Raw genomic sequence first — 20,347 nt, 5'->3', positions numbered from 1 at the left:
GCATACAGTGATGGAGTTTGTTGAACAGTGTTACTGCAACATGAAAGAAAATAAAATAAAAAATGGTGACATCAACTGTAAGAATCTGTAAGATTCTGTACGTATTTGGTAACAAAACTATAGAATTACACAATGTAAAGAATAGTGCATTTGGTTAAAAAAAAAAAAAAAATCAGGTTGCCCATCAAGAAGCTGAGATTCACATGCTGTAGACCAAGTGTGCAATTTGGTCATGCAAGGATGATTGCTGACTGTGAGAAATATGAGAAATTAATAAGGATATAGAAGAGCAAAACATGGAAGGGATGAAGCATGAAAAAAAAAAGAAAAAAAAAGATGATTATTTAAAAGAAACAAAGTAGTATATAAACTAGCAAGAAATCAATATGTGAGGATAATAAGGGAAAAGATTTTAGGAGGATATAGTTGTTGATAAATATTAAAAGCATCTTGATAGTTCTATCTATCTATCTATCTATATAGCAGGCTGGCAATCCCACACAGGGTGGCCAAGACAAAACACCACACACATGACAAATCAAATGATTAAAAACAAAAGAATATAATGTATATCTGTCCATTTCACACACTTACACACCCAAAACTAGATGGAACTTCATGGCTTTTTGTGTGAACATATTTGGATGCCAAGGAGTGTCACAGACTATTCAAAGTTAGAGAAATTCTAATTCTATCAAGAACCAACAAAATACTGTAGTGTAATTCATGAGGTAGAACAATCCTTGTCTTGTATGATCATGTAACTCTCCAGAGCTATACCCTGAGCATCACAAATATAGTTGCTGTTGGGTAACCTGATATAGAAGCCATGTTCTTTGTTTCCTCCACCTTTTAGGTGGGGCAGCTAAATGGTATACTCATAATGTTCCTCTCACTTTCCCATTATTTCATATTCAAAGTTTTCAGTCATCCTGTCCTAAGCTGATTTTTAAGGATATGAGTAGGAAAAAGGGTAATGATATAAAAATATTAACTCTTCACAAGACAAACTCATCCTCATGACTGCTGGTACCTGCCACAGTTCTAGTAATGGACTGATAGTCACTTGGATGAGTGCACACTAACAATATATTCATTGTTTTCATAATTTTTCTGAGGAGTTATTATTCTGATATTACTATTGTATTCCTATTAGTATTTTAGAAAACCAGTTAGGGGAAGGTTAATTGATAATGTGATTGTGAATATCTTGGGATATGAAAAACTGGGCAGGTGGCAGGTGTACATTGTGAATATATCAATCAGCTGCCCTGCTAAAAGGGAGAGGAGGTAGGAGGTATGGATTCTAGACCACCTTAACCTTGAGTTATATGCCTGAAAGAATGAATTGGCTCCCAGAATTGCTAAACAAGATGAGAAGCCACAAGAATTGCAGTCATGTGGAATGAATTAAATAGGAAAGGTGAAAAATGGGATTTGATGCAAGTAGATTTTATTGGATGTAAATGGATATATATAGGATGGAAATGGAAGAATGATTAGCTTTTAGGCTTTCAGAAAAGAACCAAGTGATCAAAATGAAAAGTGAGAATATCCAGTATAGCCAAAAATAGAACAATAAATGATCGATTGATAGTTTTGTATGGACAATATATTCTTATGTCAGTCCTTCCATGACCATTCCTTATAAAGACTCTTCAAAATCTAAAAAGGAGTGAAACATTGATGATCATTAAAGTCAAGTAAAAACTGTTTTCAAGTATGAAAGCAGTGCACAATGAAGCATGGCATATAGATTTATTACAAAGAGGTATTGGTTCCTTTTAAAATATGAGGCATAATGTGGTTGGATAGTACGGCCAACACTAAGGTAATCATGTGAGAGATGGCTGTGATATGAACAACATGACGGTGAAATGATCAAAGTTTGTGAATGGTTTGACATGTGTTCTTGGGTGAATATTGAATAGAGTGATAAAGTTACTCAAACACAGCCCATCATATGATTTGGACACTGAAATAAATATATAACAGGAATGATCTACCTGAATACAGTAGCTGCTATGAATTGAAAATAAAGAATTATTTTGTATATATATATATATATATATATATATATATATATATATATATATATATATATATATATATATATATATATATATATATATATATATATATATATATATATATATATATATATATATATATATACACACACACACACACACACACACACACTTGTGTGTGAACACTTCTGAGAGGGAAGGAAAAAAAGAGAGAAGAAAAAAAGTGTGTGTGTGTGTGTGTGTGTGTGTGTGTGTTCATGTAAACTAGACTAATGTGAGCATAGCTGATCAATAACAAAATATAGTGTTGTTAAACCAGCATGAGTATGAGGATGAGGTGTGAAATCAAATGAACCTTCATCTGGAAGAGGCCAGATTATGCTGAGCAGTGTGTCTTGTTGCTTTCCTGATAATATTGTAATGATGATGAATGTATATGGTTATAATTAGTCTTCCTCTCGAAACATGCATGCAATGACTGATGAATTAGCTCATTCATGGGCCACCATAGGTTTACAGTACTATTCAGCAACACATTTGTTACATGGATGCACTTCTGTTGAACAAATTTGTTTATTGACCTATAGGAAGATAATAGTACTGTACAATCTTGAAAAAAAAAAAAAAGTGTATCATAAGGTATTTAATAATGGGTTTCCTATCTTGATAACAATTGTGCTTGTGGCTAAAAATAGTACCTTGTTAATTTCTGACATGGACATTTTCTGGCTATTCATTGTATATGACCTAAATGTTTTTATTGTTCCATGAAGTGGTTTGAATAATGAATTAAAATCATATGCAGCCTTGTAATTTTTACTGAATACTGTAACACTACTTGGCATCATCAGTCAAAGATACAGAATACATTCAGATGACATTGTATTTTGTCAATGTTTTATATGTCTGTCCTTTGCTTGTTCTACATACAGGAAAGTTATCTTTCACAACTTTGGCAAGGAGATAACCGAAGCTATAATGGTTATCATGCATGTGGAACGTGTTTCTATTGCCTTTAGCACCACTGGATAGACTTATGTGTGAACAGGTTACATCCATATAAGATTATCGTCGCTGGGATGAAATATTAATGCAACTCTAAAATAAAATCGCTCCAGTACGATATGTTTCGTGACGAGTATTATCCATAAACACGACTTTATTAAACAACCAGGCAAAATTTGAGAAGTTTATCCATTCAGGATGTTATACGAGTATTTGGATATATTTGTCTCTACGCACAAATATTAATTGCATATCAGTTATAGTGTAAAGCGCGTAATGGTCACAGTCTGAGAATTTCTCAAATACAATTATAGAAGCGGCTGTGTGAAGGGACAGAATGGCACAAATAAAAAGCTACGCACGATGAAAAATACGATGAACTGAGCCCAGCCAGTACAATATATGAATAATCGTACGTCTGGCAGAGATCACGTGGTCGCGCGGGTGTTTACAGAGCCAAGAGACATTTACCTTTCTTAGGGCATTTTATAATAATTTCCCCAGCATCTTTCTACTGCCGAGAACCGTGGGAGCATATGGTGGCGGCGGCGGGGGTGTTGGAGGGCTTGTCACGGTGCTGGGGGCGGAGGGAGCATGTAAAGAAGCTAGGAGCGGCCGCGTCAGCAGTCTTGGGGCCTAAGCAAGATGGCGACCCTTGGCCCTGTGGCGGTAAGGGGAGGCAAGGGGCGGCGTGCTGCTCATATATCCTCCACACACTCTCAGACACTCAGTCACATAATGCCAGGGCTGGTCATGGGTGCACGTGGGTGATAGGCGTGGGTGGCGTGAGGTCGTGGGGGGGGCAGGGGGTAGGCTGTTTAGTGGTGTGCTAGGGAGGGAGGGTAAATTTACGGAATCACGCGCGTCTTACTGGATAACGGGAAAGTTGTTTGATTTTTCTGGCAGGTAATTTCTATTTAACTCCTATTTGTCATCACGATTGTTTATTAGTTGAGTACCTTATCAAACCTAACCTAACAACCACGCATTATTCCTCATCCCCTACGCTCATAAAAAAGTAAATGTCATTAATGACGTGTTTTATAATAACATTCAGTTACTAAAAAAAAAAAAAAAATCGTCTGCCAGTGTGACACGGGTAATTCAGTATTAATACCCAATTCAGTATCAATTCCCATGTGTGTGTGTGTGTGTGTGTGTGTGATAGAGATAAAAAGAGAGGCTATCCGGCGAGGTGGCAAGGTGGCCTGGTGATGCCTCGGTACCAAGTCGTGTCAGGCGCTCTTAGTGGTTATGAGAGTCAATATCGTGGTTGTCTTGAGTGATACCATCAATAAGTGAGTACTGAAGTACCTAGTGTTCATAGCAGGTGGCTAAGTCACCGGTGTGTGGGTCATGCTTTGATGAGAGGAAACGGATGATGGTTGAGTGATAATGTGGTGTATGTGCATCACTGCTGTTGTGGCTGGATGGGGGTAGGGGGTGAGGGTAAGCATTCAATGGATTTGAAGAATGACAGGCTAGAATGGTCCAGTGTTTTGTATCAAATAAATTGGATGATGTTTGACCAGAATAAGTCTGTTTTAATTGCATTAGATGGTGTAATGTTAGGCCAAAACCAGTATTTACTTAGGTCCGTTAATCCATTTTAATTGTTTTATATTTGTGATATATATATATATATATATATATATATATATATATATATATATATATATATATATATATATATATATATATATATATATATATATACACACACACAAAAAAAAAAAAAAAAAAAGAAACCAACATACATAATCAGAAAACTACACAAATAATTATTAGACTATAGTAAAATGGATTAATTACTGAAAGTAAATATTGACAATAATAATCAAGTTTCATGAATGCATTGATACTGATAGTCATTTATTTAACATGTCTCAGTCACAGAATAGTAACATTAGATTTATTGTCACAGTTACGGTTAATTGATATCTATATCATCAGAATTAAATGGTAAGGGTTTTTGTTTTGTTTTGTTTTTTTGATTGTTTATTTTTATGGTTTGAACTTTTTGTTTTATCTGCCTGAAATAGTTATAAAAGTAATACAGTAATTTGAAGAATAATGGCATTATTGTTTTGATGCACCAAGTAGCCACATCACCAAGGCATCACCATGGTGCCAGTAAATACTGCCCATCCAGCCTGTCTGGCCACTCAGCAAACACCACACTCTTTGTAAGCATCACTTATTGACCATGCATTGATCCAGTCTTGGATTGTGTGTTGTGATTCAGTGTTCTGATTTTACTCCCAGGTTACCATAAAGTTCTGATATCTGGAATAAATTCTAAGAAAATCTCCTTTTTCATATAGGATTTTCTATTTCTATAATTTTCCCAATGCATAGCAAACTTGGTGACTTGGTTAGGAATATGGATTCTAGGATGGGGAAGAAAGTGTATACTACCTAACACTGAGGGAGGCTTTACTAAATGAAACATGCAACTTTATTTATTTATTCATTTATTTTTTTTGGAGGGGGGTTCTTTATTTCCATGGATCCCCTAAATGGATGGCCTAAAGTCTTGAAAGGCTTATGGACCTGATGGGGTCCTTCCTATTGTTTTCGGAAATTGTGCCTCTGTGTTTGCACCTTGCCTAGTCAAACTCTTTCAACTCTGTCTGTGAACATCTACCTTTCTTTCTTGTCTACATTCAGCATGTTCTTAAAAAGGGTGACTGTTCTAATCCCTCAAACTACTGTCCTATTGCCTTAATTTCCTGCCTATTCAAAGTTTTTGAATCTATCCTCAACAGGAAAATTCTTAAACATCTATCACTTCACAGTCTTCTATCTGATTGCCAGTATGGGTTCTGTCAAGGCCGCTCTACTGGTGATCTTATGGCTTTCCTTACTGAGTCTTCATCATCCTCTTTTAGAGATTTTGGTGAAACTTTTGCTGTTGCCTTAGACATATCAAAAGCTTTTGATAGAGTCTGGAACAAAGTTTTGATTTCCAAACTGCAATCCTGAAGCTTCTATCCTCTATAATTTCATCTCAAGTTTTCTTTCTAATCATTCTATTGCTACTGTGGTAGACACTGTTCTTCTCCTAAATCTATTGACAGTGGTGTTCCTCAGGGTTCTGTCCTGTCACCCACTCTCTTCCTATTATTCATCAGTGATCTAAATCAAACTTCTTGTCCTATTCACTCCTGCGCTTATGATACGACCCTGCACTTTTCTACATCTTTTCATAGATGTCCAACCCTTCATTTGCTACTGTGGTAGACACTGTTCTTATCCTAAATCTATTGACAGTGGTTTTCCTCAGGGTTCTGTCCTGTCAACCATTCTCCCTATTATTCATCAATGATCTAAACCAAACTTCTTATCGTATTCACTCCTACGGTTATGATACTACCCTGCACTTTTCCACATCTTTTCATAGATGTCCAACCCTTCAGGAAGTAAACAATTCACACAGGGAAGCCACAGAATGCCTGACTTCTGATCTCTCAAAAATTTCTGATTGGGGCAGATCAAACTTAGTATTGTTCAATGCCTCAAAAACTCAGTTCCTCCATACATCTACTCGACACAACCTTCCAGACAACTATCCCCACTTCTTCATTGACATGCAACTGTCCCCCTCTTCTACACTGAACATCCTTGATTTGTCCTTTACTTATAATCTAAACTGGAAACCACATCTCATCTTTTGTTAAAATAGCTTCTATGGAGTTAGGTGTTTTGAGTCATCTCCACTTTTTTCTCACCCCCACAGCTACAAACTCTGTACAGGGTCCTTACTCATCCATGTATGGAGTATGCTTCACATGTATGGGGATGGGATTTCACTCATACTGCTCTTTTAGACAGATTGCAATTACAAGCTTTTCGTCTTATCAACTCCTCTAACTGACTGTCTTCAGCCTCTTTCTCATCACCACAATGTTCCATCTCTTGCAATCTTCTACTGTTATTTTCATGCCATCTGCTCTTCTGATCTTACTAACTACATGCCTCCCCTCTTCTTGCGGCCTCATCCCTATTCTTTCCACCTCTCTAATGCAAGAGTTAACCAGTATTCTCAATCATTTATCAATTTCTCTGGTAACCTCTGGAACTCCCTGCCTGCTTCTTTATTTCCATCTTCCTATGACTTGAACACTTTCAAGAGGGAGGTTTCAAGACACTTATCCTTCAATTTTCAATGATTCTGTTGATATCTCTAGGTACTGGCCACTCAGTGGGATTTTTTTTCCTCTTTATTTATTTTTATTTTTTTCCCTTTGCCATTAACCCCTTACATAAAAAAAAAGAAAAAAAGAAAATGGGGCTAACTGGTTTCTATCAGTCACTTGACTGTAAGTCAAACTATTTGCCTTGTTCCATCAGAAGTTATATAACAGTGAAAGTGATTTTAAGATAGGCAAAAATTATAACATAGGGAGGGCACCCCTTTCAAAATCACTGTAATTAAGTATAAAATACCATATTTTACCTCAATTGTAGCTGCTGGGAGTCTAGTAATAGTAATAATAATAAGAATGATAATGATAATAATAATAATAATAATAATAATAATAATAATAATAATAATAATGATGATGATAATAAATACTTTATTATCCACATGTGAAACTTTTGTACATCTTTTGTAGAAATGCATGAAACAGTAGGACATTAAAACATTTATGACAAAAATGTTATAGAATGCTGGAATATAACTATGATAAAAAATAGTTATCTGGAATCACAGTTTCCGTAACCATTTTTTTTAATGTAAGAGGGACACTAGCCTAGAACAACAAAAAGGAAGAGAGAGAGAGAGAGAGAGAGAGAGAGAGAGAGAGAGAGAGAGAGAGAGAGAGAGAGAGAGAGAGAGAGAGAGAGAGAGAGAGAGAGAGAGAGAGAGAGAGAGAGAGAGAGGAAAAGTCATGTTGATGGTCTGAGTCTCCAAAGAGATAAACAAAGGGATTATCCAAAATTGGAGGATAAGTGTCTTGAAAGAGTTCAGCTCATGGGAAGGGGAAATAAGGAAGCAGGCAGGGAATTCCTTAGTTTACCAGTGAAAGTGATGAAAGATTGAGAGTACTGATATTGCTCAACTCATTGTTAACAGTACCCATTATGATATTTTCAAAGTTTTATGCAATTTGTATTATATTAATTTGATAACCACACACTTGATAGAACAAAAGATCTGCCATATCCAGCTGTACAATACAATGGATTGCAGTCTTGCCTGGTGGTAACATCATGCATTTAGAGTTAAAAGGATGCTTGCTGCCTGTCATGATCATACTGCAATTTTGGATACTTGTCTTATTTATAGATGTCTAACAGGGACTGTGTAGTACTTATTCCAATTCCTTTACATTGCATAATTATCTTTGTTAGTTTATTTGAGGACTTGCTGCTATTTCCAAGTCAGCACACAATAGCAAAAGATAAGACAAATTGAATGACACAAGTATAAAAGCAGTTCAGTACTCTATGGTCAAGTTGCTGCTATTTCCAAGTCAGCACACGATAGCAAAAGATAAGACAAATTGAATGACACAAGTATAAAAGCAGTTCAGTACTCTATGGTCGAGTCTTTGTAATTGCCTCATAATGTATAACCTGCAATTGGTATTTTTATGAATTGCATCGATACCACTTGCAGTATTAAAGTTGTCATCTACTATTGTCCCATTTAGGTATACATTTTCATGGACTCTCAAGTGTTTCATTGCTAATACAAAGTGGAAAGTGTCTTTGTTTTAGTCTACTGAAATCAACATCCATTTCTTTTTGTTTTTCTTACATTTAGGTCTGAATGGTTGTCCTTGTACCATATGCTAAAATTATTGGCTATTTCTCTGTAGTGTAAGTCATTACTGGAACACAGAAACAAGGCTTTGAAAATAATGTGATAGTGTAGGGGACACTGGGGACTGGTAGGCTTAAGCAGTGTCATCATGGCTGCATAATGTATAGATACATTGAAATGTAGTTCAACCCAGGAAATCCCTCTCATAAACAGTGGAACATCATTCTTATTCACATTGGGCTTAAAGTGGTCCTGTAGAGATAAGGTGGAAATTTGTTTGAATTTTCAAAATTTGTTACTGACTTTTTGATTTCTGACAGGTTATGGTGCTCAGAATTCTCTATATAATGAAATCTAAGACAGGGATAAGAAATGCCTACATGTTGTGCATTAAAGGATACTACAGTATTATCAGTATTAGGTCTTGTTTGTTCCTAGCTTTAGCCAGTGGTTGCCAAATGAGTCTAAGCCTAACTAGTGAGAAAATTGCTTCAGTAACTTACTATTTGTTTTATACATGTATCCACTAATATTCATGGGCCCTGATATCAGTAAGGCATCACTACCATGTCCATGTCTCATATATACATACTCTAAGTACATGCATTTCAATCAGCTGTATACTTTGGTTCATGAGATTTAATGCTTAGCATAGTTTCTCTCTCTCTCTCTCTCTCTCTCTCTCTCTCTCTCTCTCTCTCTCTCTCTCTCTCTCTCTCTCTCTCTCTCTCTCTCTCTCTCTCTCTCTCTCTCTCTCTCTCTCTCTCTCTCTCTCTCTCTCTCTCTCTCTCTCTCTCTCTCTCTAAATGCCTGACTTTATTAACACAAATCACTAAACAAACTGATTGTCAACTTTCTTTTCTAGAGAATATCTTGGGTGTCCATGATTAGCACTGCTAAATTATTAAATAAATGCTGTTAGGTGGAGTTCTTTCCATGTTCTTTGGCATTGTAGTCACAAAACGTGTTCACTGTTCATGTGTTGCATTCCCATTTTGTTTTGATATGTGATTCTTATAATTAACTTGTATTTAATTTATATTGTTCAGTTCATCCACTTTGTTAATATTGTTTGCAAAGCAGTCATTACAAAAGTAGGGTCATTCTGCATTATTGTGAAGTAAAGGGTATTTCTGTTTCAGATCTGAAAACATAAGAAGTCATAATGGACCACAGTTATGTGAGCCGTCAGCATCCACCTGTGGATAAGGAGTCCTCTAGCGCCATACCAAGGTACACTTGTCATTTACTTGTGCCATGCATAATGATTTTGTTGAAATATTCATTGTGTTTGAATTGTAATGGAATGTGAAATTCATACTAAATAAAAGCAGCTACCTTAATAACTCATGATAATTTTCAGATCTCCTGTAGGCCGCCGGACTGGACGGTCTCGCAGTGTTTCAGAATCTGGCCATGGACCAGTTTCTTCTCAAGATGTGCCAATGAGACTGTCAACATTGGCTACTCCTGCACGTATCTCAAGCAATTCTCAACATGACTCCCAAACAAGATCAGAGCGGCCAAGGAAGTCAAGATACTCAAGTGGAAAGAGTCAGAGTAGTGGCCGTGTTGCTCGGGAAGGAAGGTCATCTTATGCAGAGAGTGGACAGGGAAGACTGCACATGTATAAAGCAGGATCATTAGGTTCAGATGATGAGGATGGAAGTCCTCCAGAACCTAAGAGATCCAAAGTAAATCCTCTCCCAGATATTATGCATGACTGGGAGATCATCGTTAAATCCCTCAAGGCCAATGAACGAAGAGAAAAGTTGGAAGTTACTAAAGCCTCTAGTTCTTCTTCAGAAAAAATTCATAGTGTATCAGACTCCTCTGGTTATGAACAAAAAATCACAGATGAAAGTATTGTTGCAGTTCGTAAATTAGATTTTACAAATGCACAGAAAACTCAGGAATTGGATGGACAAAAATCTGGAAGCAGAAATACAGAAGCTGACAGTGACAAAGAAAACACTAAGTTGAGTGAGAGTGTTGATACAGAATCAAGAGATGATCAAGGCTCATCAGTTCCTAATGAAAATGTAGAGTCAGTACATTTAGAAAATGGTGAACAGAATGTAGAGACCTCAGGAGCCTGTAGTGTTGAAGAATCCTCTGTGAACAGTATTGGAAAAGAAGATTTGAATACAAGTGTGATAAATGTACCTGGGAGTAGTGAGAACCAGAGTGGTGATCCTGATAAAAATAAGACTGAAAAACTCAATGTTAATGCATCACATGTGGATGTTTCAGACAAAAGACATTCAGGAAATAAATATGATGAAATATCAGACAAAAATACAGGCTCACTTGCTGCAAGGAAGGCTCAGGATAGATGTGAAAAAATTAAAGACAAAGAAACAAAGGATTCCAGTAGTTTAGGATACAGTAAGAAAACCACAGATATTCCAAAAAGAGAGGCTCCTAGATATACCAGTGTTGATGCTCTCGACAGATCTACAGTCTCTGTGAGCAAGCAGCAATTTGCTAAAGATAGTACTCTTCCCAAAACCTTTGAAAAAACAAATGATGTTTGCAGTTCAGATACATTAGCAGACATAAATGAAAGAGAGAGTCCTGTTCGGGCATTTGGAAGAAAATATGTGTTATCTAAAGGAAAAGATGAAGTTTTCTTAGATGAAGGGCTAACTAGCAATAATAATGAAGATAATATTGTTTCTGGTCTTTCGGAATGTACAAGCAAAAAGAGGTCTTTTATGATAAGAAAAGGATTCTCTAGTTTTGTTGAATGTTGTGATGAGCAACCGAAAGAGTTACTAAATCCAGTATCTATCAGGAGTAAGTTTGACACTGGATTTAAGGGACAAAAGAAATCATATCAGGAGGAAAGATGCAAGTCAGACTACAAAATGAAGGATTGTAAAGTTGTTTTAGAAAGAGATTGTGAATCTGCAGGTAGTGCAAATATTAAGAAAGATAAAGACTCACTGAAGGGTAGTGGAATTAGCTCTGTGCTATGTAGTAAGGAAAGTTCAGGAGTGGATGTGGCAAGACTAAGACAGAGCATCTCCTCAGAAAATGTCCTTGTAGGAAAAGCTCAGGGAAAAACTGTCATTTCAAAGTTAGAGTTTCAAGATCTTTTTGGATCAGTAGAGGAGGAGAAAGTTGCTGCTTATGACTTTGAGGGCTTCTATAAAAGTTCATTTGAAAATATGTGGGAAAGTGGTGATGAAGAAGTTGAAGCATTTGAAGGTTTTGCTTCAGATGATGCTGCATTGAATTTAGAACATTTATCAAAGCCTGCTTACAGCTATCAAATCACAAGTTCAGAAAGTTGTATTGAGTTGGATAGTGGAAAAGTTTTAAGAAAAGGGAAGGTCAGATTTGATGCCAAAAAAGTTTGCCATGAATGTCAGCTAATATTTGAGACAAAGCAAGAAAGGCGGCAACATTGCCATGTTGGTCACAAAAGGGTATATGAGTGTATGTTTGATGAGGGAAGCTGTGGAAAGAGCATTGGTGCTGTACAATATCATGCTCATTTGTGGGACCGACATGACTATCTTATTAAACGGATTATTGAGGATCTGACTGGTGATGTTGCATCTTGTACGTTGGTTGGTTCAGCATCAGATACTGCTGGTCCCTGTCGAGTTTGTCTCTGTATGCTTACACAACCAGCCCGGCAGCTCCATGAACTCTTGGTGCATGGCCTGATGTCCAGCATGCTGACCCTGGGCTCCAGCTCCCCACAGGCTAGTGTGTGGTGGACTGGAAGAGGTTTAGCCTGGACTTGCCACCAGTGTTCTGCTTCTAATTCCTCAGTTCAAAATCCAAAGTACCTCTTGTTGTTGTGTGCTCCACATGCATTCCCTAAGCTATTGGCAAACCACTTGGTTAATGTACACCTTATGAGTGATACTCTGTTACACGGTTGGTGGTTAGTGTTACGTCTACTACTTTCATTGCCACAGGTTCACCGTGTGTCCCTAGCATCCATTCTTGCTCTAGGCTTGCAAAATGATTTATCTTCAACCTGTTGCCTTATGTGTAAACGTTCACTTGCTTTTATGGTGAGTCCTCAGTTGGAAGAATCGAGGGGATTATGTGCATGGTGTTTGGATATGGCAAAGGATAGCTTAGCATGTTGGTTCTTATGTGGGTATCCTTATCCAAGTTCTGAGTCACAGCTTACATCTCATCTTTTGTCAAATCATGCTAGCCAGCTTTCTGGAGGTTGGTGTGTTCTATGTGGTCAGTGGGTGAAATGTCTCCTTTCTCATGATTTAAGCCATACTTATGTTGAAAAGAGTATTTCACATTTCTACTGTACTTTTTGTTCAGAAAGTCTGGCAGGTCAGAATGTACTATCATGGGCAATCCACTCCTGGTCTGCTCATGTTTACCCCTGTCCCTTCCCTACTTGTGTCACCTACCACATGACTGCTGATGGAGAGGGACAAGTCAAACCATTTAAGACAGTGTTGCCCACCTCCATACATTTAGCAGCTCACATCAATGCTTATCATCTTTCAACTGAGAAAAACTTGCGGCTGGATGAACTTGCTATGCTCCTCCAGTGGGTGAGAGGTGGCCGCGGAGGAATGTTGATGGCAGCAGATGCACATTATTTGAATGCAGTGTGGTATGATCATATTGGGGAAATATTCACTCTAGTTCGTAATCCACCCAATTTACATCTCTCTATGACTGTAAAAGTTTGGTGTACATGTGCTCTCTGTGGATGCTCAACATTCCTAGTGCTTCGCTACAGAGATTGCAGTCCATCTCCTATTTGTCCAGAGTGTCGTTATGGTCTCAGACGCTGCCAGATTGGACCACCATGGAAATGCCCCTCCAAGACTTGTGATTTTATCATTCCCCAAGCTGCTGGTCTTTATGTTCACCTGATGGAATCCCCCAAGCATAGACATACCATTAAGCCTAACTTCAAGTATCTGACATTGCCCAGTCGTTGTTCCAAATGTGATTCAACAGAAACATTTCGAGACCGATTGTCACTATTCTGTCACCATCTTCTTTCTCACACACTTGCATGTCTTGTTTGCCCATTTCATGCTATCACAGCTACATCCCTACAACATCACCGAAACACTTGTCATGATTTGAGATCCTGGGACACAGTATGGACAAGTCTTACCAACAAGCACCAGGTTAGAGAAAAGTACAAAGGATCAAATGTTGAATCTGCTAAACAAGAAAGCTGTTTGATGCTTGTAGGTATGAACTCTGCTGGAGGTGTGATAGCTCAGTGTGATCCATTCATAAATACTGCTCCCTTAATACAAGCTGCCCAGGAAAGTGTTGAAATTGGACAGAGGCAGCAGATGGGAAAAATAGCTGTTGAGGAATGTCTGGAAAGTGAAGATGAAAGTAATGCTGGGTGGTGTGAGTCTTTATGTACTGTATCCATGTCCCCCCATAAATTGACTCCACCTACAAGTGATACCACTCAAAATACTGAAAAAATGAAAAATACTAGAAAAGACAGAATTCAGTCTGAGCAATCCACTTTTATCACCAAAGCTCAAAGTGTATCTGAAAGTACAGTGAAGTCTTTGAAAAGTGAAGTTGGTAGCACTTTGGCCTCTGCTGCTGAACCTGCAGTTGAAAAAAGAAAAGATGAACTTGTGGAACCTCAGAAAGAATATGAGGAAGAAGATGACAGTGGGAGTGAACCACCTTTACAAATTGATACAGCTGCTGCATCTCCTAATTCTGTACGTGAGTCTGGTCCTCCTAGCCCAGGATCTCCTGTGTCATGCCCTAGTACTCCTCAGGCAAGGCCTGCCCCTGCACAAACTCAAAGCAGACTTTCAACTTTAAATACCAGTGAAGAAGGAGTAATTCCTTCAAAGACTAAAATGTCAGAAGCTTTAAGTTCCAACAGTACAGAGAAAAAGGAATCAGGCAAACAAGAGAAATCAGATCAGTCACAAGTTGAGGGTGGAATGTTAACATTTGGATTAGTTGATGCTTTGAACAATGTTGTGGCACAAACTTTTCGTACTATGACAGAAGTTTTAACTGAACAGTTGCAGCAGAAGGATGAAGGGAAAAATAAACCTAGTGGAAAAAATTCTGCAGATTCAACTGAAGCTGTTTCCCAGGACACTGATACCTCACAGTCAAAACCCACTGTAGAAAAAAATGGTAGGAGAGGAGAACCAAAGCCTGTTCCAAAGGGTCTTGGAGAAAATGCAGACATTGATATAACATCTATGGGAGAGAATATTTTGCAAGATCTTTCTGACAAGTTTACAGGCCAGTGTGTTGGGTGTGGCGTCAGTGTTCTTTTGCCACGTCTTTTGCTGCATTTGAATGAAGTTCATTCTGAGTCCCTTATTACATGTACATGTGGAGCTTTTCAGGGAAGTCTCTACGCATTCCTTGTTCACTCTTTCCATCTGTCTCACTTGCCAAGTGAGGCTCGTCCTTTAATGTTGTCCACACCAGATGGTAGCCAGAAAACTATGATAGTTTTAGAAGCAAGATCATCCTCACTCACCTATACATATCCATGTTTCAAGTGTGGCAAAAGATTCAAGCAGGAGAAATCTAGACAGCTTCACTATAACCTCTGCAAATTGGAAAAAAAATTTGAATGTGAAGTTTGTGGTGAGAAGTTTGTGCGTGACCACCACCTAGTGAAGCACAAGGAATGGAAACATAACCCTCAGACCTGCCCTCATTGTGGAAAAGGTTTCACTTCTGAAGTCTCTTTAACTCAACATGTTCTGCACATACATAAAAAGTTATTGGCCCACAAGTGTGAACAGTGTGGAGACAGATTCAGCACTCGGTCTAGACTTAAAGTGCATTCACGCATCCACACTGGAGAGCGTCCACATAGCTGCCAACACTGTATACAGGCTTTTGTATCAAAAAATTTATTAGCCAAACATGTGGCCTCAGACCATCCAGGCCGAACATCAAATTACCAATCAGATTCAAGTGAAGACCTTAGCCGTTACAAAAGCCGTAAGCACAGAACATCTTTAGAAAAATCAGCAAAGAAGAAAGGCAGCCAGGAAAGTGATTCTGATTCAGATGCTTCAGAAATAGATGGTCCAACCACGCAAGACAGTAAAACATCAAAACCAGCTGATGATGACAAAGTAGCAGAGCAAGAATTCCAAACAAGACTTGTTATGTTAGCTATGACAGAGTCTGACTTAGAAACTTCAGAATCTGAATCAGAAACCATAGCTTCTCAGCATGGGAAACAGGTTGGTAAGCAAAAGAATGTAGTTGAAAGGAAGTCTGAAAGTCCAAGGGAAGAGTATCATAATTACATGTTTGATCTTTCAAATAATGAGGATCAAAAAAAGAAAAGAATAACAGATTGTTCCAGTAGTGTTGTTGGAGCCATTGGAGGATCTGTGACTGAGAATTCTGCTTCCCTGGCTGTGCGGGAGGACATGCTACAGATAGTGGAGAGAGCAGTGGGTCTCCGATGTGGGCCATGCCATCAAACTTGGAGTGACCCTGCAGGAAAACTTCTACACATGTATCTAGTTCATCCACAACTTGTCCTAAACCTTGGACTCACAGAGTGCGCTTTTTGTAATTTCTCCTTCTCCACAGCTGATGACATCAATGACCACCACCTGGCTCTCCATCAGCGGGCAATGCTGCCAGATGGAACTTTTCGCTGTTTGTGTGGTCTTGTATTCCGTGAGGATGGGGCTTACTATTTCCACCTTTATTATGCCCACAAGGCCCAGCGGGCCCTTAATGTTGGTGGAGAGATCGTCTGCCGGGTGTGTGAGACCCGTCCGCGTCTCAACAAGATTGTTGACCTGGTGGTTCACTTAAGTGACACACATACCATGTTTGATCATGTAAGAGTAAATGATGCTTACATGTGCAACTTTTGTTACAAAGCATTTGAGTCATGGACTGTATTAAGTTTACATTTCTTTATGGTACATAAAGCTACCAAAAGTCAGACCCATAGTTATGACTGCCCTTATTGTGAAGGAGCTTCACCTTGGCACTCCCTGGAGGCATTGCAGTATCACTTGGATAATGTTCATCCCTCTCACCAACGTGTACATAAAGTGCCAGAAAACTCATGTAGTATTTACATGCCAGCCTCACGTGCTGCTCTCACCCCAGCTTCTGCATCAAGGAATAAAAGAAAGAAGCCTGTAAACAACAGTGGTGCTAAATCTCCCCCAAAGAAACGTAAGAGAGCACCAAAGAAGAAAGTCTATGAGGGTGCAAGCATGGAAGCAGATGAAACTCTGTACTGTATTTGTCAGTGTCCCTATGATGAGGTATCGGACATGATAGGCTGTGACAATCCCTCGTGCCGATACCAGTGGTTTCATTTTGAGTGTGTTGGGATAATGGCTGCACCAGAAGGTAATTGGTATTGTCCAGAGTGTACCACCACTCTCAAGGTGGCAGAGAAGCAGCAGAGATCACAAAAACAACAGCCCCATGCTGATCTCTATGAATATTATAGTAATTTTGAAACAGACTCACAGGCTCAGCCTCAATCTCAACCTGAGACTCCGGCTAAACCACCCAGTCAGCGACAGCATTCTTCCTCTTCTTCTTCCTCATCTTCCTCTTCTTCCTCTTCTTCAAGTGATTCTTCCTCTTCTTCTTCTAGTAGTGATTCAAGTAGTGACAATGAAAATAATGACAACAATGACTGAGAAATGTACTGAATATTGGAACTGTATAGCTCAACTTGATAGACTGTTCTTTGTCATGTTCAGTACAATACATACTTGTAAAAAAAGAAAAGTTGTCTAAGGTTGTTAATTACTTTTCTTAGTCTGGTATTTTCTTACTGAAATAGTCTGTTTTCATTGTAGATGGATATTCAGTTTTTGGTTATGTTTTGCCATAATAATTGCTCTTTGTAGTGTAGAATTTTCATTGAGTTACTACTATGATGGTAGAAGTTTTAGACTGCAGTACCGTACCTGAAAACTAAAACTGGTTAAAAGCACTGCTAGATGGTAGCCTAAATTCATTACCTTCAACGAAGATGTGCACTGGTGACACTAAGTGTCATATACTACTTGCCTTGGCTATGAATGAAGCTTTATTGATTCCATTATGTTTTGGGATTGGATTATGAATGGATTAACCCTATAGTTCATAGGAAACAGTCCAAATAAAGTACATTGAATGTTGTGTTAGCTTCTGCAATTGTATGTTTTTTTTTTTTTTCATGTAATATTAGGAAAGTTTAGGTGCCAAAATGTATCAAAATTTACATAACTACTAGTTTAATACAGTTTTCATGACACTGAAAACCTGTACCTTTGTGATAGTGTTATTTTATATAACAATTTTTTGTTGTGTTTGCAGACCTTCAATATTTTAGATGTTTGACATTTTATAACTGTGTCATGAAACTCAGGAAGCAGTTTTAGGCAGCAACCTTTGCTTTGTTTTATTCTTTTTAAAAGCAAATTTCTACTGTGGATATTTTGTAATTTTTTTCCTTTTCAAAGCTGGAGGACTCTAATGTTTTTTTTATATTATTATTATTATTATTATTATTATTATTATTATTATTATTATTATTATTATTATTATTATTATTATTATTATTATTATTATTGGTTTTGATAATGATAATAGTAGGTAATAACAATTGTAAAATTTGCCTCTGGCATAAAACAAATTTTTTGATCTTGGTCTTCATATAATTCTTTAGCTGAAGCACTGTAAAATGAGTGAAGAGAAAACATAGATTCTGTACCTTTGTATACCTGTTAATGGATAATATGATTGTAAATAGTCTGGCTTATGTACAAAATGTATTAGTAAATCTGATGTAGCAAAATGTTTTATCAAATGCGTTTGTTTGCCTCTTTTGAAAGGGACATCACCGAGCATTGTAGAACACAACAAAAAATATATGATCAGTAACCAAGTAGAAAAATGCTGATGTTGATACGAGTGAGGCACGGTACTGTCAACAATAAATTGTGCTGTTAGCCTTAATTGAGAAACATTGACTAGGCAGATCCAAAGTTACATGTGTTACATCCGGTGTTTGTCAGCTTTACTTTTGGTGTGGGCGGTACATTCACAGACTCTGCACACATTTTGGTACCATCGTATAAACTGCATAAATGTATAATTTTTCCTTACATTAAGGAACACTAAAATGTTGGTTTCATGTTGTTTCAGGTTTGACATATAACTACAAATTTGCATTTAGTGTATTTTTCCTTTTTATTCAAGTTAATAAATATAAATGTTTTTGAAAATGTGTGTGCAGTATTTTCTGTTACGAAAATATGAAAACTGTAAAAAATGACCAGATCATTTTATGAATGACAGTCAAACTTGCCTCAAGTCATTGAGCCTTTACAGTTAAATGTGTTTTGACATTATTTTTACCAATATTACTGATCTCAGGGACATAAGAATAAGTAAAGTTACCTGTTTGTACTACCTACCAGTATATGTGGCTGTATGTTATGAGTGTAGATCATTGCATTGTTCAGCTTGGTAGTTGTATATATTTTTTGATTGATGTATCTCTTATTGATGATTTCATTCTCATTATATTAAGTTTGAATTATTTAGTGATTATCAAAACAAAACTTCATTGTTTGCAAGTTTAAATAATTTAGTTATCAAAACAAGACTTCATTGTCTGCAAGTTTAAATTATTTAGTTTTTATCGAAACAAAACTTCATTGTCTGCTTAAAATCCCTGCATGCTCTTTTAGTGTTTTAAACTGTGACAATACACACATCCAAGAGATTGATCAGCTACTTCACTGGCATCATTCTGCTGATGTTTCATAGTTTGTGGAAATGAACTTGGAAACACCACCTGAGAAGACCTTCCTTACCTTCCTTCAATATGTTGGTGTTTTTGTTCTAAGAATTTTATTTACCATCATGACAGGGTTATTGAGATTCAAGAAAACCATACTGAAAGTTTATTAGGTAAAACCAGTTTTAAAGATGGTAGTATGCAAAGGTAAGTGACAAAGCCGAACTTGATTAATTGTGCAGTTTCAATTGATATCTTGTTCTTAGCTGAAATTTGTATAAAACTCACTCTTTATAAGTTTCCATAGTATAAGAGTCTTCTAACATAGGAAAATTTGTTTGTGAACTTAAAAATGGATGGCTATTTGGGAAATGGGAAAACTATGGAAAAGAAATGTCACTGAAATTTCATCTTGGTGAAAAGTCTTATTCCTTGCAGACTCGGAGGGAAGTGTGACTGCTCCTTTACTAAAGTCAAATATTTGTATAGGAGTTAACTGCAGGACAAGGCTTTCTCCAATATTCAGGGGTGGATTGAACCATATACTTAATAACATTGACTTAGGATCTTGTTGCTAACTGGATTTCTGGGGTACATTTATTTCCCTGGGTTACATTCAGTCCCTATTCTCTGCATGTTGAAATGAGGTTTATATCATGAAAGGAGGCAAGTCATTGTCTCCACCTGGCTGATGATTGGGATCCAGTCTCAGTTGTGAAGTGAAAGTGGTTACCATTACCACTCCAGTCATCACAAATTTAGTAGTCTTTACTTAAGTTAAAGCTCATAATGTGC

At 37.4% G+C, this 20,347-nt stretch overlaps 1 protein-coding gene across 4 annotated transcripts; it reads left to right on the top strand.

The window, feature by feature from the left end:
• Positions 1-3,442: 3,442 nt before the first annotated feature.
• LOC135110926 (uncharacterized) lies at positions 3,443-19,616 on the top strand. 4 transcript variants are annotated; one of them, XM_064023608.1, is made up of 4 exons: positions 3,443-3,704; positions 5,139-5,221; positions 9,951-10,041; positions 10,172-19,616. In XM_064023608.1, exons 3-4 carry the CDS (start codon positions 9,974-9,976, stop codon positions 17,457-17,459), a joined length of 7,356 nt encoding a protein of 2,451 aa, XP_063879678.1. In that variant the 5' UTR covers positions 3,443-3,704; positions 5,139-5,221; positions 9,951-9,973; the 3' UTR covers positions 17,460-19,616. The 4 variants fall into 4 exon arrangements, with proteins under 4 accessions (XP_063879678.1, XP_063879676.1, XP_063879677.1 ...); XM_064023609.1 differs by lacking the exon at positions 3,443-3,704 and adding an exon at positions 4,856-4,997; XM_064023606.1 differs by lacking the exon at positions 5,139-5,221.
• The last annotated feature ends 731 nt before the right edge of the window (positions 19,617-20,347 follow it).

The sequence above is a fragment of the Scylla paramamosain genome, chromosome 21, assembly GCF_035594125.1.
Source record: "Scylla paramamosain isolate STU-SP2022 chromosome 21, ASM3559412v1, whole genome shotgun sequence".
NCBI classification, from domain to species: domain Eukaryota; kingdom Metazoa; phylum Arthropoda; class Malacostraca; order Decapoda; family Portunidae; genus Scylla; species Scylla paramamosain.
Note: the sequence above shows the minus strand (reverse complement) of the source record. Positions and strands in the feature narration are given on the sequence as shown.